Genomic DNA, 13,912 nt, shown 5'->3' with positions numbered 1-13,912 from the left:
TAAAAGCATGGGTTTACTATATCTTCTTGTGGGTTCATAAAGCTACTCACGTTGCGATAACATGTTATGAAATATAGTCATGTTGAGAGATGGCTTGCACTTCAGGATGGGTAATTATTTCTTGTGAGATTAGAAGTTTGGTGTCAATTAGGATATATATACTTTAACAGATGTTCTCCATGTTCCAACACTTTTATGGCAGTGCTATAAGCAGAAAAGAGTCAGACGAAGTTTTACAAGTACTGTTTTTCACAAGAAAAGGTCATTTAGAAGACGCGCGAGCCAACGTTTTGCAGAAAGCCGTTTGATTTTAGGAATATTGGATTTTAATAATACCTATTATTCGTCGTTGGCCGCCAACAGTCCCAACTTCAAAAATAACCACTGGCAGTCCCAACTATTAACATATTGGCCTCCAACGGACCCTGACTAACAGAACCCTAACGCCGTTAGTCTCCAGTTGCCGGAAAACTCAACATTTTTGTTCAAAACCTCTTTGTAACCTTGTTACGGACCTTTAGTAACCTTTTTTCTGGTAAAACCCCCAATTTTTGAAGTCGTCGGAAAACTTCTTTTTCACCGGAAAACTCAACATTTTCGTCCTAAACCTCTTTGTAACCTTTGATTGGACCTTTAGAAACTTATTTCTGGCCAAAAACGGTTTTCCGGCGACCGGAGACTAACGGCGGCGTTAGGATTCTGTTAGTCAGAGTCCATTGGTGGCCAATATGTCAATAGTTGGGACTGCTGGTGGTTATTTTTGAAGTTGGAATTGTTGCCAGCCAATAACGAATAGTTAGGATTACTAAAATCCAATATTCCTTGATTTTAAGAAAGGTTTGTCTTTTTTACTCATTTCACTCAGATTTGATGCTTTTTGGGGTAGACTTGATGATTTTTAGATATTCTAGAAATGTCATTTTTGACCCGTTTAATTTTAAACAAGTTGACCTATTTGATTTGCTAATTCTTGATTTGGGTATATGTTGAAAATACAGATGGTTCACTTATTTGAGAAAAGAGAACATCGTTTCAAAATTATAACAAAAGTTTTTTGAATCTAGGTTGAAGGGGTAAATGTGTAATTTGGTTTTACCTTAAATATTTAGAAACAAAATCTCTTTTAGAAACATTTATAATTCTTGCTTGCAATCTTTTTTAGGTTGCTGGAAGAGATACGACAACTAATGCCATTAAGATTGCTGAGGAATATTATTTGATAAAGCATGAACTAACATATTGGGCCAACACTCATTGATGAAAAACTTAATCAGGCGCATAAGTAATGAGGAATATTATTTGATAAAGCCTGAATTGAAATGTCGTTAAAACATATAAATTTATTTAATTTTAATAATTAATGATAATTGATAGTTATTATGAATTTAGTTGTCTATGTATCTACTCTAACTTTTATGCTCATTTCTTCTTTAATAAAATGTGGTATGCATGGTTTTCTTTACCAACTGGAGATAAACTTTTGAAAGTGATTACTTCATGTAAGATTATGTGTTAACTTAGTTAAATTCATCACATGTGAAATGTTAAAACTTATTCTCATAACTTATAGTCACATTTTTTTTAAACTTTGACCAAGATACCATTGGACTACCAAGTGATGACAGCTTTGTGGAAAGTTCAGTTACACAGAAATGACAGAGTATTTAGGGGAGGCAATAGGTCAATTGGAAAGGTGATCGAAGATTTGGACGGAACAACATACTTTTGGCTTAGATTTAAAGCAGGGCCGATAGATATCTCTCCTCCAAGTATTAAGATTGATTGGGCCATGTATACGGGTCTTTAATTAACTGACCAATATTATCATGCTTTTGGCAAAATGGTTCTTTAAACTCGCTTTATGGTTGTTTTTTACATTGCAAGAATATATTATATGTCTAAATATTTTCATATTACGTGGAATATCTAAGAAACTAGATTTACAAAAAAAAAAAAAAAAACAAAAACAAAACTCATGAAGCAGTTGTAAAAAATAATAAAAGAAATGAAGTTAAATATATGGTTTATCAAGTTTTGAGATGAATTTTTTAAAAACCATCCGTTTTTACACACGAGTATCACTACTAATACTTTAGTATAGGGTCAAAATAACACCTTTTCCAATACATATATGGATAACAAACCACTTGTAATCTAAATGATGTGTTATGAAAATCTAACAAATGAAAACATTAGCATAAGGTCGATTTGACTTGAAATCCGATCAACCCACTCTCACCCCTAAATATAATAATACTAATAATGACTACTTTTTAGACTAAGTTTTTGTATTTAATAATGTTCCACTTGAGCACTAAACCAACCCACAAGTGTGCTTAGGTAATGATGCAATTTGGCCCAAATCTAGCCTTAAATAATGATCAAATGCAACACTTTTACCAACATGCGTACCCAAAACATGTATCTTTTTTCGGTGGGAAATATAGGTTACAACTTATAAGTTAAAAAATTAGCACTCTTACTAGGGTTAGGTTATAACTTATAAGTTAAAATAATTAGCACTCTTACCAGGGTTAGGATCACAAGAATAACCCTAAATCTTGCACCAATTTTGGTACATAATTTCTTGTCTTTTACATAACTATAGATGCAATGGTTTATATTCAATTGAATTTTCTTTCTTGTTTTAGTTTTCAAAATACATAAACATTTGATCATGTATACTTGTATAGTAGCCAACTCTTTTTACCGTCTTCAACATTATAATTACGATCGCCGTGACTTGTTACTGACCTATCATGTTTTAACATGTGGTAACATTGTTAGTTAAAGTTTGTTGCAATTGGTAGTTGGTTTTCGTTATTGTAACGGGGTGTGAGGTTACCTTGTGTTCGTGTGTGTACACACACTTTGTATAGATTTATTGTCTTCATTTATTTCATTCATCAAGTTAAAAAAAAAAATTCATTGCCTTCAGTTGTTTCATTCATTAAGTTAAAAAAAAAGACATAACTTTTTGTTCTCTCTAAAATCAAAACGATATGTCTAACTTAGAAATAGTTATGAAGAATCACACTCATCAAATATCACCAACATTACTAGTTTGGCATGTAAGAAGTTGAATAATGACAGTTAGAAACACCAATGACCAACATACCAAAGACAATAGGGTTTCTACAATACTCATATTTCACTTCCATCAACAAGAAAATTGGATTTTGCTAACTATGAGCGTGTCGATGGTTATATTTTGGCCTCCATCATAATTGATTTTGATCAGGTCGGGGGATCTAGTTATGGATTGGATGCTAAAGGTTGTTGTGGACGAGCGATCCAGTGTTGGATCACAACATCTACCGTGAGGTTGTTGCTTTGCTAGACATCAAACAAAAAAAAACAATCTTAAATAGAAAATCCTAAATCAAAGCAAATACAACCCTAAACAAAAGACTCGTTGTCTCTTATTATGAAGTTGGAACTGATATAGGGTGTCACCAGGATGACTTCATAATCTTTTTCTTGAGTTACGACCAGTCAAGATGTATTATGTCAAACGCGTGTTTATGTCATTTTTATATATTTAGCACTTACAACACCAATAATAGTTGCACAAAATCATATGTTTTTTTTTTCTAAATAAACATAAAAAATAATTTGTTTTTTACTAAAGCCCTTTAACACATGATTTAACATATAGACCGTTACTTCTACTTTTTCTTTCTTTTTGTTATATTCTAGTGTTTAACAAAAGCAAAAACAGAATCTCAATTCTCATCTAATGGATGATGGATCTCTTCATCCAAACTCCCTTTCCCTACCCACAACTCCACATACATAAAAACATGCACAAAGTACAACCTAACAAAGTACAACAATCCTGCACCCATCAACTATCTCTCTGGTAAAACGAAAAAAACCACATACTCAAACTAGAAATAAATATCAACTTTGATTATTTAATCTTTAGATGCACACTTCTCACCATCCAAAATATTGCTTCAATCCAACTCATTGCATTCTTCCCAAATTTCCAAAACTCACCAAACCCATTCAAGATTCCACTCTTCCCTTCAAACCCAAGTCATAATATCAAAAAACTTGTAGAAAAAAACAAATCTTTTTGGTAAAAAAAATGACAGAAATAGAAATAGTTCAATCACCACTTCACATATCTATAGGTGAAAATGATGGTGTATACCAACAAAGCAATGATCATTATTATTATCCTTCATCTTCTTTTATTAACAACACTTGTTCTAGTTCAGTAGAAGAGAGAGAGAGAAGAAAGAGGAGAGAGAGAGAGGAAGGTGAGGAGGAGAGAGAGGTGTCATTGTTGGCTGTTGTGGTGACTGTTGTTAGGAGATCACTTGTGGGATCTTGTAATAGTGTGAAGTTGTTTCAAGAGTTTGGTAGTTGTGATAGTAAGATGGAGATTGGTGTGCCCACTGATGTTAGGCATGTTGCTCATGTTACTTTTGATAGGTTTAATGGCTTCCTTGGTTTGCCTGTTGAGTTTGAACCTGAGCTTCCTAGAAGACCTCCCAGTGCCAGGTTTGTTCTTGTTATTTCTTTCTGTTTTTTGGATTTTTTTTTTGTGCATTTATGACTTGTACTGCCCTTCATTTCTCTCTCCCTCTTGTTTTTTTTTTCTCTCTCTCTCTATATATTGAATTATAAGAAGAAATCTAAGAAAATTATGAAATCCAAATGAATGGAATTCCTTTTGCCATGTGTTACGTTTTTTTGCAGACGACGACTTACGTGTAATAACCAGAGAGGCTGTCACGTGTTAAGTATAACAGCTTTTGCAGACTTTCAGTTTTTTCTAAAAGAAAATAAAAGTTGTTACGTAACAGGTGACAACCTCTGGTTGTTACACATAACACACTCTGCAAAAAGGTGTAACACGTGGCAAAAGGAGGTCCATTTATTTGGGTTTCTTAGTTTTCTTAATTAATATATATAATGAACCTTGATTGTTACATATCATGTATACCTGTTGTCGAATTTTATATAGAATTTACGAGTTTGTTTATATTATGTTTTATTTCGTATTATTATGATTTGTATCGGTTTTTACCTATTTGGTATCCATATTGTATTGGTATTAGTACCGATTTTACTTATTTGATATCCATATTGTATTGCTACTCGTACCGATTTTACTTATTCGATACCCGTACTGTATTAATACTCGTATCAATTTACCTATTTAGTACTTATACGAGTGCTTAAAAAATAAACAAAATGGTACCAAAGCGGTACCGTACAGCCCCCACGTTAAACATGTGTGTTGTATGCTTTGCTAACCGTGCAACTAACTGGGATTTTGGGTCTTTTTTTGTGAAAGAATTATGTTCATTGACTTTTTTAGGTCAACTGTATGCCAATTTTGATATTGAAATTGTATGTTAATTCTTTGAATTTTGGAAACAAATGATAACTAGATCAAACTTAATGATGAATGTTACAAGTAGGAAAAAATTGAGGTTGAATTTATTACATATTCTAAATTATTTTGTATTTAGAAATAGTTACAAAAGACCTTGATTTTGATATGTGTTTGGCAGTATGTCATGTTATAGTTGTTGATTCTGAAGCCATGTGCATTGTGGTGTTGTACTGTACCACCCTGCAACTCTTTTGTTATGTATTATGTTTTACTTTTATGGATCTTGCATCATGAATATATATATATGAGTGAACATGTGGTATGTCTGCTGCCAACCCTGCAACTCATATGGATTTTGAGTCTTTTTTGGTAGAAGAAAAATGTAAAATTGACTTTTTTTGGTCAGATGTTTACCACTTTTTACATTAAAACGGAATGCTGATTCTTGAAATTCAGTTGGATGCATGCCCGAGCCACCAAAACATTTTTTACAATAATAATCATTAAAGTATTAGACCATGCGTAGTGGTAAGGGTGAATAATGCCCCCACCCTTGGGCATTTTCCGCCATGTGGCAGTACAGTCAGCACGGGGCGTTTTTCAAAAATGGGTGTAGTGGAGATGTGGGCATTATGTTAAAAGGGTGTAAAGAATTAAATAAAAATAGAAAAAACCAACAAAAAAAACTGTTGGACTAAAAAAGGAAGATTAAATGTTATTGGCCAACTCAAAATGTTCAGAGCGTGATTTGAATCACGCGAAAACAAAAAAAACAAGCCAAACACGCCCAGGGGGGTGGAATCGTGGATCCCCGGCGTGATTTGGCGTTTTCGGGCACAAAAAACTCCCCAAATGGAGCCACTACGGGTGGTCTTATTGCTAACACTTTTTCTTTGTCTGCAGTACAAGTGTTTTTGGAGTTTCAACCGAATCTATGCAGCTCTCATTCGACTCTAGAGGAAACGTCGTCCCCACAATCCTTTTAATGATGCAGAGTCGCTTGTACGCTCAAGGAGGCCTTCAGGTGTGTTTGCGTGCATATACGCATTGCTGACTTGTACCTTACACGTTCCCAATGCATCATCGTACAACTCAAAAACGGATAAGATTACAACTTTTTTAATTTCCCAAAAGTTTCTAATCATTTTCAACTAGCAACAATAATGTATGGCCGTTACTTTGCAGGCCGAAGGTATCTTTAGAATCAATGGTGATAACGGACAAGAAGAGCAAATAAGGGAACAATTGAATAGAGGAGAGGTGCCCGAAAACATAGATGTACACAGCTTAGCAGGTCTAATTAAGGTACACATTTTGCAACTCAGGTAACGGGTCAAAACAGGCGGGTTGGGTTGACTTTGCAAGCTCTAGTTTTGCCATATAATTAATACGTGATAAGAAATGATCATAGGAAATAGACACATTAGTGTACGGTTGGGTCCGCCTATATATGTCTAATGATAGGTTCTTGTCATGCACTTATCTATATATCGAATGCATTGTTAATCACTGCCAAATGTTTTTTGTTTTTAGCGGTTATTAATGTAGACAACTTGCCTTCAGTTAATTATATTAATACATTGAAGTGTTATTGATGTAAGTACAGCTGTTCTTTGAATGAAACAACTATGCCATGTGTGATAAATGTTTTCTGTCTTGTACTATGGGACTATTTGTAATTTAATCATTAATGAAGTGAATTTGATTAAAAAAAAGCCTAAAAGGAAACAAGCCAATATTTAAAATTATTAGATTAACTATTGAAAAATATATAATTATTGGACTCGTGTCCCACCAAATTTACTTATAAAAATGTTGTACAAAAATGTGTTCCACGTCAACCCGTACCAAAAATTGCATGCTCTGACCCGAACCTGGTATGACCCGTTATTCAACCCACTCATTTGGTAACAATTGTCCCATTTAAAATAAGTTGTTTAATAAAGATATTTTTTTTTGGCTTTCTTGTTAACTGTTTGTGCATGTGTAGGCTTGGTTTAGGGAACTTCCGAACGGTGTACTGGACTCGATTGAGCCCGAGCGGGTGATGCAAGCCCAGTCGGAAGAAGAGTGTGCTCGGCTCGTAAGTCTGCTGCCGCCAACTGAAGCTTCTCTGATGAACTGGGCTGTGAATCTAATGGCTGATGTTGCTCAACTTGAAAGCGTCAACAAGATGAATGCGCGTAATATTGCTATGGTGTTTGCCCCCAACATGACTCAGGTACGTAGTAAAAGTTTCTAGCTTTAAGGATCTTGTGTGTCGTATTGTCTTACATCTAGGTACAACTATTTATGCATGCCTTACAAGTTACAAACGTTGGTATTGCAGATGGCGGACCCTTTGACCGCATTGATGTATGCTGTTCAAGTTATGAACTTTCTCAAGACTTTGATCGTCAAGATTCTACGTGAAAGAGAAGATGTTATAGTTGAGGCGGGACCCGCATCACAGTTTGATCATTATGATGAGAACGGGCCCCACTGTTCGTTTCAAAGAACAACTAACGAGACCGATGAAGTGAACAAGGAGGATCAAGATTTTTCAGTTAAAGAACCCACATTGGAAAGCCATGAAAATATCTGTCACAATGATTTGACTTCCGAAAGTCAAAGTCAAAGTCAAACTACTGTGTCTGAAGAAAAAAGTGGTGCTAGGGTGGTACAAGGTTCTAAGAGTAGAAACTCGCAGTCGAGCCACTCGAATCAAAAGAAAGGGAGAAAAAGTGTGGAGAAGAGCAAAGGAAGCACGATTGTTAGTCGCTTAAATTCAAGAACCGAGAGGATCGAAGCATGGAGGTAAAGCAGCGGTTCACAGGTGATGGTGATGGTGATGGTGGTGGTGGTGGTGGTGGGATGGGTATCTATTTTAAGGGGAAAAAGTGAAACTTTATGTAATTTGGTTTGGACATGTAATTTGGTATATGCTATGCATACCAATGGGTTGTTTGTTTATGTTTAATGTGCATTTGGGGTTGATCCTGTTAATCTTTTTGGTGGTTTGGTTTTATTGAGAATATATTAGTTTTAATTAAAAAAGGTATTTCATATTAGATAAAAGTATTTTTCTTTTAGTATTACATGTAAGTTGTGGATCCTTGCATCCTTTCTCTCATTCATCCAATATATATAATAATACAATCCTGTATTTTGGGATAAGATACAACTGATTTACATCAAATATGGAAACAATGTTATGATAAAATATATAGGCTATTACACCCCCGTAGTTGAAGTGGGAGGTGACCGTATGTTGACACTGGATCTAAAATCTTCAAAGAGAACACGAGGTAGGCCTTTGGTGAAGATGTCGGCAATCTGATAACGTGATGGAACATGTAGAATACGAACTTGTCCTTTTTGTACATGCTCACGTACGAAATGAATGTCAAGCTCTATGTGTTTTGTACGCCGATGCTGAACAGGGTTCCCGGCCAGATAGATGGCGCTGACGTTATATACCAAGGTGGCACGCGTAAGCGGGTAACGAAGTTCAAGTAGTAAGTTGCGCAACCAACAAATTTCAGCAACCACATTAGCCACCCGCCGGTATTTGGCTTCAGCACTTGAACAAGAGATGGTAGCTTGACGTTAGAGGCCCATGAAATTAAGTTGTCACCAAAATACACACAATATCCACTGGTGGACCGATGAGTGTCCGGGCATCCGGCCAAGTCCGCATCGGTATAAGCAAGAAGAGCAGGGCGGGTAGATCGATGTAACGTGAGTCCGTAAGTCGAAGTACCTTTTATGTAGCGAATGATCCTCTTAAGAGCATTCCAGTGAGTGGTCCTCGATGCGTGCATGTGAATGCAAATTTGTTGTACTGCATAACTAATGTTGGGACGGGTGAACGTAAGATACCGTAAAGCCCCGGCCAAGCTACGGTACAGAGTAGGGTCACTGAAATCATCACTTGAAGAGCTAAGTTTGGAATGCGTGTCAACTGGAGTGGTGACGGGGTTGCAAATCTGCATGCCACCACGCTCAATAATGTCAAAGGCATACATTTGTTGAGAGAGAAACATGCTATCTCAATGGCGAGTCACGGAGATGCCAAGAAAGAAACTTAGAGGACCCAGGTCCTTCATAGCAAAATCACTTTCCAGACGTGCCATTAGTTGATGACGTAGGCTATCAGAGGAGGTGATCAGAAGTATGTCATCCATATAAAGAAGAAGAAAAACGTCTTTACCATGGTGAAGTGTAAATAAAGAGGCATCACATTTGCTATGTGAAAAACCCAAGGTGAGTACATAATCAGTAAAACGTTGGTACCACTCCCGGAGTGCCTACTTTAAACCATAGAGAGATTTCTTAAGTCTGCATACCTGATTAGAAATCTCTTGTCCCAGAAACCCATGGGTGGATACATGTAGACCATTTCATTCAGATTCCCATTCCCATGAAGAAAAGCATTTGTGGCATCTAGTTGATGAACCGACCATGACTCAGATATAACAATAGATAGAACTGTTCGAATCGTGGTATGTTTGACAACGGGACTAAATGTCTCACCACAGTCTATGCACACCTGCTGTAATCGACCATCACAAACTAATCAGGCTTTGTAACGCTCAAGACTACCATCAGACTTAAATTTATGCTTGAACAACCACATGCTTCGTATAACATTCATATGTGGGTGTTTTGGTACCAATTCCCATGTCTCGTTTTTAATAAGAGCGTCAAACTCATTGGTTATGGCGTTATACCACTCAGGTATGGACAAGGCATCTACCGGGTTTTTGGGGATGGGAATAATGGTGGAAGCATGAAGATTGAGTTGTCGTTTTGGTTGTGTGATACCGTCCATGGCGCAAGTGCGCATGGTGCAGGTAGTGACGGGAGGCGGAGGTGGGATGGGAACCGCATAATGATGAGGTGGCGTGAGAGTGGCACTATTCGGTGAGGCTAGGGTGACAGTGGGGTGAGGTGGGAGGTTGTGGGCCGATGGATGGGTGAGTGAGTTTGGGTAGAAGTGGGAAGTTGAGTTGGATATTTTGTTTTTTCTTGATATAATACAACTTAATTTTCAATAGAATTTATATCAACATATTTAATAGCTCATAAGTTATGTTAACTGAGTTTTAGGCTTTTAGCAACGTTCTAGAGCTCGTTTTTTGCAACGCTGACAATAGGTAACCTGCTAAGACACGATAACAGAAAAGTACACCATGTGATTTTTTTACGTTTTTAAAAATAATCAAAATTTGAAAGTTAGGATCCATTATTTCTCCTTCTAGGTGCATAAAAATACATCTGTCTTGTAGACATTGGATATAAAGTAGTTAAACGAGTCGTATTCATGTTTAAAACTTTTGTTGTTCGCGTTCTGTTAAACTTGCTAAGACACGATTTGCCAGCCTTAGTTTTCTGATTAAAAAAAAACGAGTTTACACCTCTCTCCTCGAACTCATCACCTCTCTTCCACGTCGGAGTTTTTAGGAATTGACGGAACCCATTGTAGGTGATGATCTCAGTCACACAATGGCATGTCACTTTAGGGCTGATGACGGGGGTAGCCCAAAGCCAAATATAAATGACTTAAATACATAGATGTCCAAAAGGTTAAACGGTTCAAAGTATGGGGAACTGAAATAAAGTAACACGAAACAGTAAGTAGTCATGTCTCTGGATTACTTCACCAACTCGCCAGCCGCAAAAGTAATACAGGTCCTTAGAACACACTCTTTTACCCGCAGGTCAAAGCCTTCAACCCCCAAAAAGGGCAAAACCCCCACTGCAAGCATGGTCACTAGTCAAATACATTCCCCTTCGAGAAATGTCTCCTCCTATAAATTTGACACTTCATTAACTGAGGAAGACATTCCTGGCCCGCCCTGATTTCTCGAAATCCCCGGTCATACATCACGAGTACCTGCTTCTCGCAAGATACTTGCTCTCATAATCAACACACACATTCCTTTTGCTAGATCATCCGAATCTGAACACACTTCAGAAAAGGATCTCTTGTCAACAACAAAAATAAACTAGTGAACCTCTCTCCACGTCTTGCAAACGTGGGGGGACCCCACGACCTGCGTTAGGCAAAGTTGAACCCTTCAACCCTTTTGCCTAAGCAGCCCAACTACTATCCTTGGTCTATTATTTGTTGCATCAACAAGTTGGTGCCCACCGTGGGGCTACGCCACTATTTTTCTCCAACAGACCTAGTAGTGTAGCTCCATTCTCATAAAATTGCCATGTCGGAAAGTGGATCTCCTAGAGAAGCGAATCAGGTCCCTAACACTTCCACCCCAAGTGCTAGCCAAGCCCATGCAACTACACCTGTTTCCTTCTCGACACCAGGAGGTACCCCTGAGTTCCTCACTTTCAGTACACCTACTCCGTCCAGATCAGGGGTCCCATCCCCTAATGTTGGTGTCACTAGTGCTCCGTCACATGTCGAGCTTACCCCAGAGGGGGTTGCAAACAATTTCCTTGAGTTGAGGTCTCTCCTCAATCAATATGTGAGTAGAGAAAAGGACAAGGGAGTGAGGATCCGTTTAGACTATGATGAACCTGAGCCGACATTGTCTCCTGGACCTCCTATTCCTCCCTTTACATCCAGGGATGAGGCAGGTCCCAGTAATCCTCCAAATCCTAACCCGTATCTGTCCGCGAGGCCGAATCCTACAATATACCCTCTCTTCTCGTCTCAACCAGCTACAAGTGGTGCTCCACTGGGTCATGAGCTGACCCTTGACCAGCTCCTACAGTCCCCAGTGACGAATCTTCCACCCTCAACCACAACTTCATCGGAGCAGGCCTTGTCAGTACTCCCCTTGGCACGAAGTGCCGTTATGAGCACTCCCTTGGGAGTCAATTGTTCTGTTGCACCCGGAAGCCTCCAAGGCTTCAACCTTATGCCCCAGATGATGACTCAGATGATGGCTAGCTTCCCGTGGCAGCACTTTATCAATCCAGTGTTGGCCACTCAAGGGAACAACAATAATAGCAACAACGTGGGTGCGAGGGTTGAAGAAGATTTGGCCAAACCTTATAAACCAAGTAACCTCTCATGCTTCTCACAGCAAATAGTCGATTATGATTTTCAAACAAAGATCAAGATGCCGGCCCACATCAGAACATATGATGGGACTGAAGATCCCGAAGACCATCTTCAGATCTTTACTGGTGCTGCAAGAATCGAGAAATGGTCAAATGCTGAATGTTGTTTGATGTTCATGCAAACCCTTGTCGGATCAGCCAGAATCTGGTTCAATGACTTACCTGCTCGAAGCGTTCGAAGCTTTGATGATCTAAGCAAAGGGTTCCTAGCCAATTTCTCTCAACAGAGGCGGTATGTCAAAGATAACTACAGTGATCTTTCAGATCAAACAAAGAGATGATGAAAGCCTTCGAGAGTTCATAGAAAGATACAAGAAGGAAGGTCTAACTTATGTGGGGGCAGACGAAAAGATGAGGGTGGCCGGTTTCATGAATGCCATTACCTCAAAATATCTCACAAGGGATTTCAACAAATCCCTGCCCAAGACCTTGGAAGAAGCTCTCGAAAGGGCTGAAGCCCACATCCGGGGAGAGGAGGCGGTAGACATTAAAGAACAAAGGAAAAGAGGATCCAGCTGGCGAGGCAATAGCCCAGCTAGAAAAAGAGGAAACTTCAACTCGTATGACAGACACCAAAAGGGTTCAGACCATCGAAGGTCTGAAGGCCGGAACCTTCCCAACAGGGAAAAAGGCATGAGTTTCACTATCACACCCCGATTTCCACATGTCTCACCGGTGGGCCCGTTGGGGGATTACCGTGACGTAGTTGGCAACAATATAGTCAAACCACACAATTATATGAATGCACAGCGGAAGCATAAAGATAAATATATTTCAACATTGAATGTAATATCAAAGTATCACCATTGTTGAAATAAAATCCACAGGGGATCAATAATAAGATAAAAATAATTGTTCAACAGACGTAGGCATCTTAAGCTTGCGAGACTCTTTAATGATGCTAAGGAGAAATATCCAGCCAATTATGCTTAGTACCTGCATTTAGTCTTTTTGGGAAAATACGTCAGTTTACACTGGTAAATACATTCAACTGACACTTTGATAAAATGTTTAATAAAAATTGATTTGAATGCACAAGGCACAAACTCTTTTATAACTTGGGAGAATTATTTAAATTTATAATCTTGTGAACGAATTACATGTTCCTTATGCGTTCAGTAGCCCGGATCTTGTTCGGGTTAAAGATTAATAGACACACCACATAGCATAAAACCGTGGCGGTTAAACCAACGGCTATACCTTTATAATTATGGACATAATGCCGGGTGTATGCCTACACTCGGATGTCAAGGTCGTGGCCATTTCGTAAAATGCTGCCAAGGATATCCGGGACATGGTCATTACCCCCCCAAAGGCTTTTAAGTAAACAAAACTATTTAAACAAGCCGATCAAATTATTCAATTGACCACCATACGATGGAAGATTTGATGCCCGATCAAGCGGTATTTTATATACCGTAACCCAAGCCCGTATAACGGAAAATAAGTTAAAAGTATTTACCTTTGCAAGTATAAATCCTTAATCGA

General features: G+C 38.1%; 1 protein-coding gene across 1 annotated transcript; it reads left to right on the top strand.

The window, feature by feature from the left end:
• The first annotated feature begins 3,739 nt into the window (after positions 1–3,739).
• Positions 3,740–8,343, top strand: LOC110871980 (rho GTPase-activating protein 5). The gene is made up of 5 exons (XM_022120740.2): positions 3,740–4,512; positions 6,257–6,377; positions 6,539–6,658; positions 7,344–7,574; positions 7,683–8,343. Exons 1-5 carry the CDS (start codon positions 4,094–4,096, stop codon positions 8,151–8,153), a joined length of 1,362 nt encoding a protein of 453 aa, XP_021976432.1. The 5' UTR covers positions 3,740–4,093; the 3' UTR covers positions 8,154–8,343.
• Positions 8,344–13,912: the final 5,569 nt, after the last annotated feature.

The sequence above is a fragment of the Helianthus annuus genome, chromosome 4, assembly GCF_002127325.2.
Source record: "Helianthus annuus cultivar XRQ/B chromosome 4, HanXRQr2.0-SUNRISE, whole genome shotgun sequence".
Lineage (NCBI taxonomy): Eukaryota > Viridiplantae > Streptophyta > Magnoliopsida > Asterales > Asteraceae > Helianthus > Helianthus annuus.
This window is presented reverse-complemented; position numbering and strand designations above follow the sequence as displayed.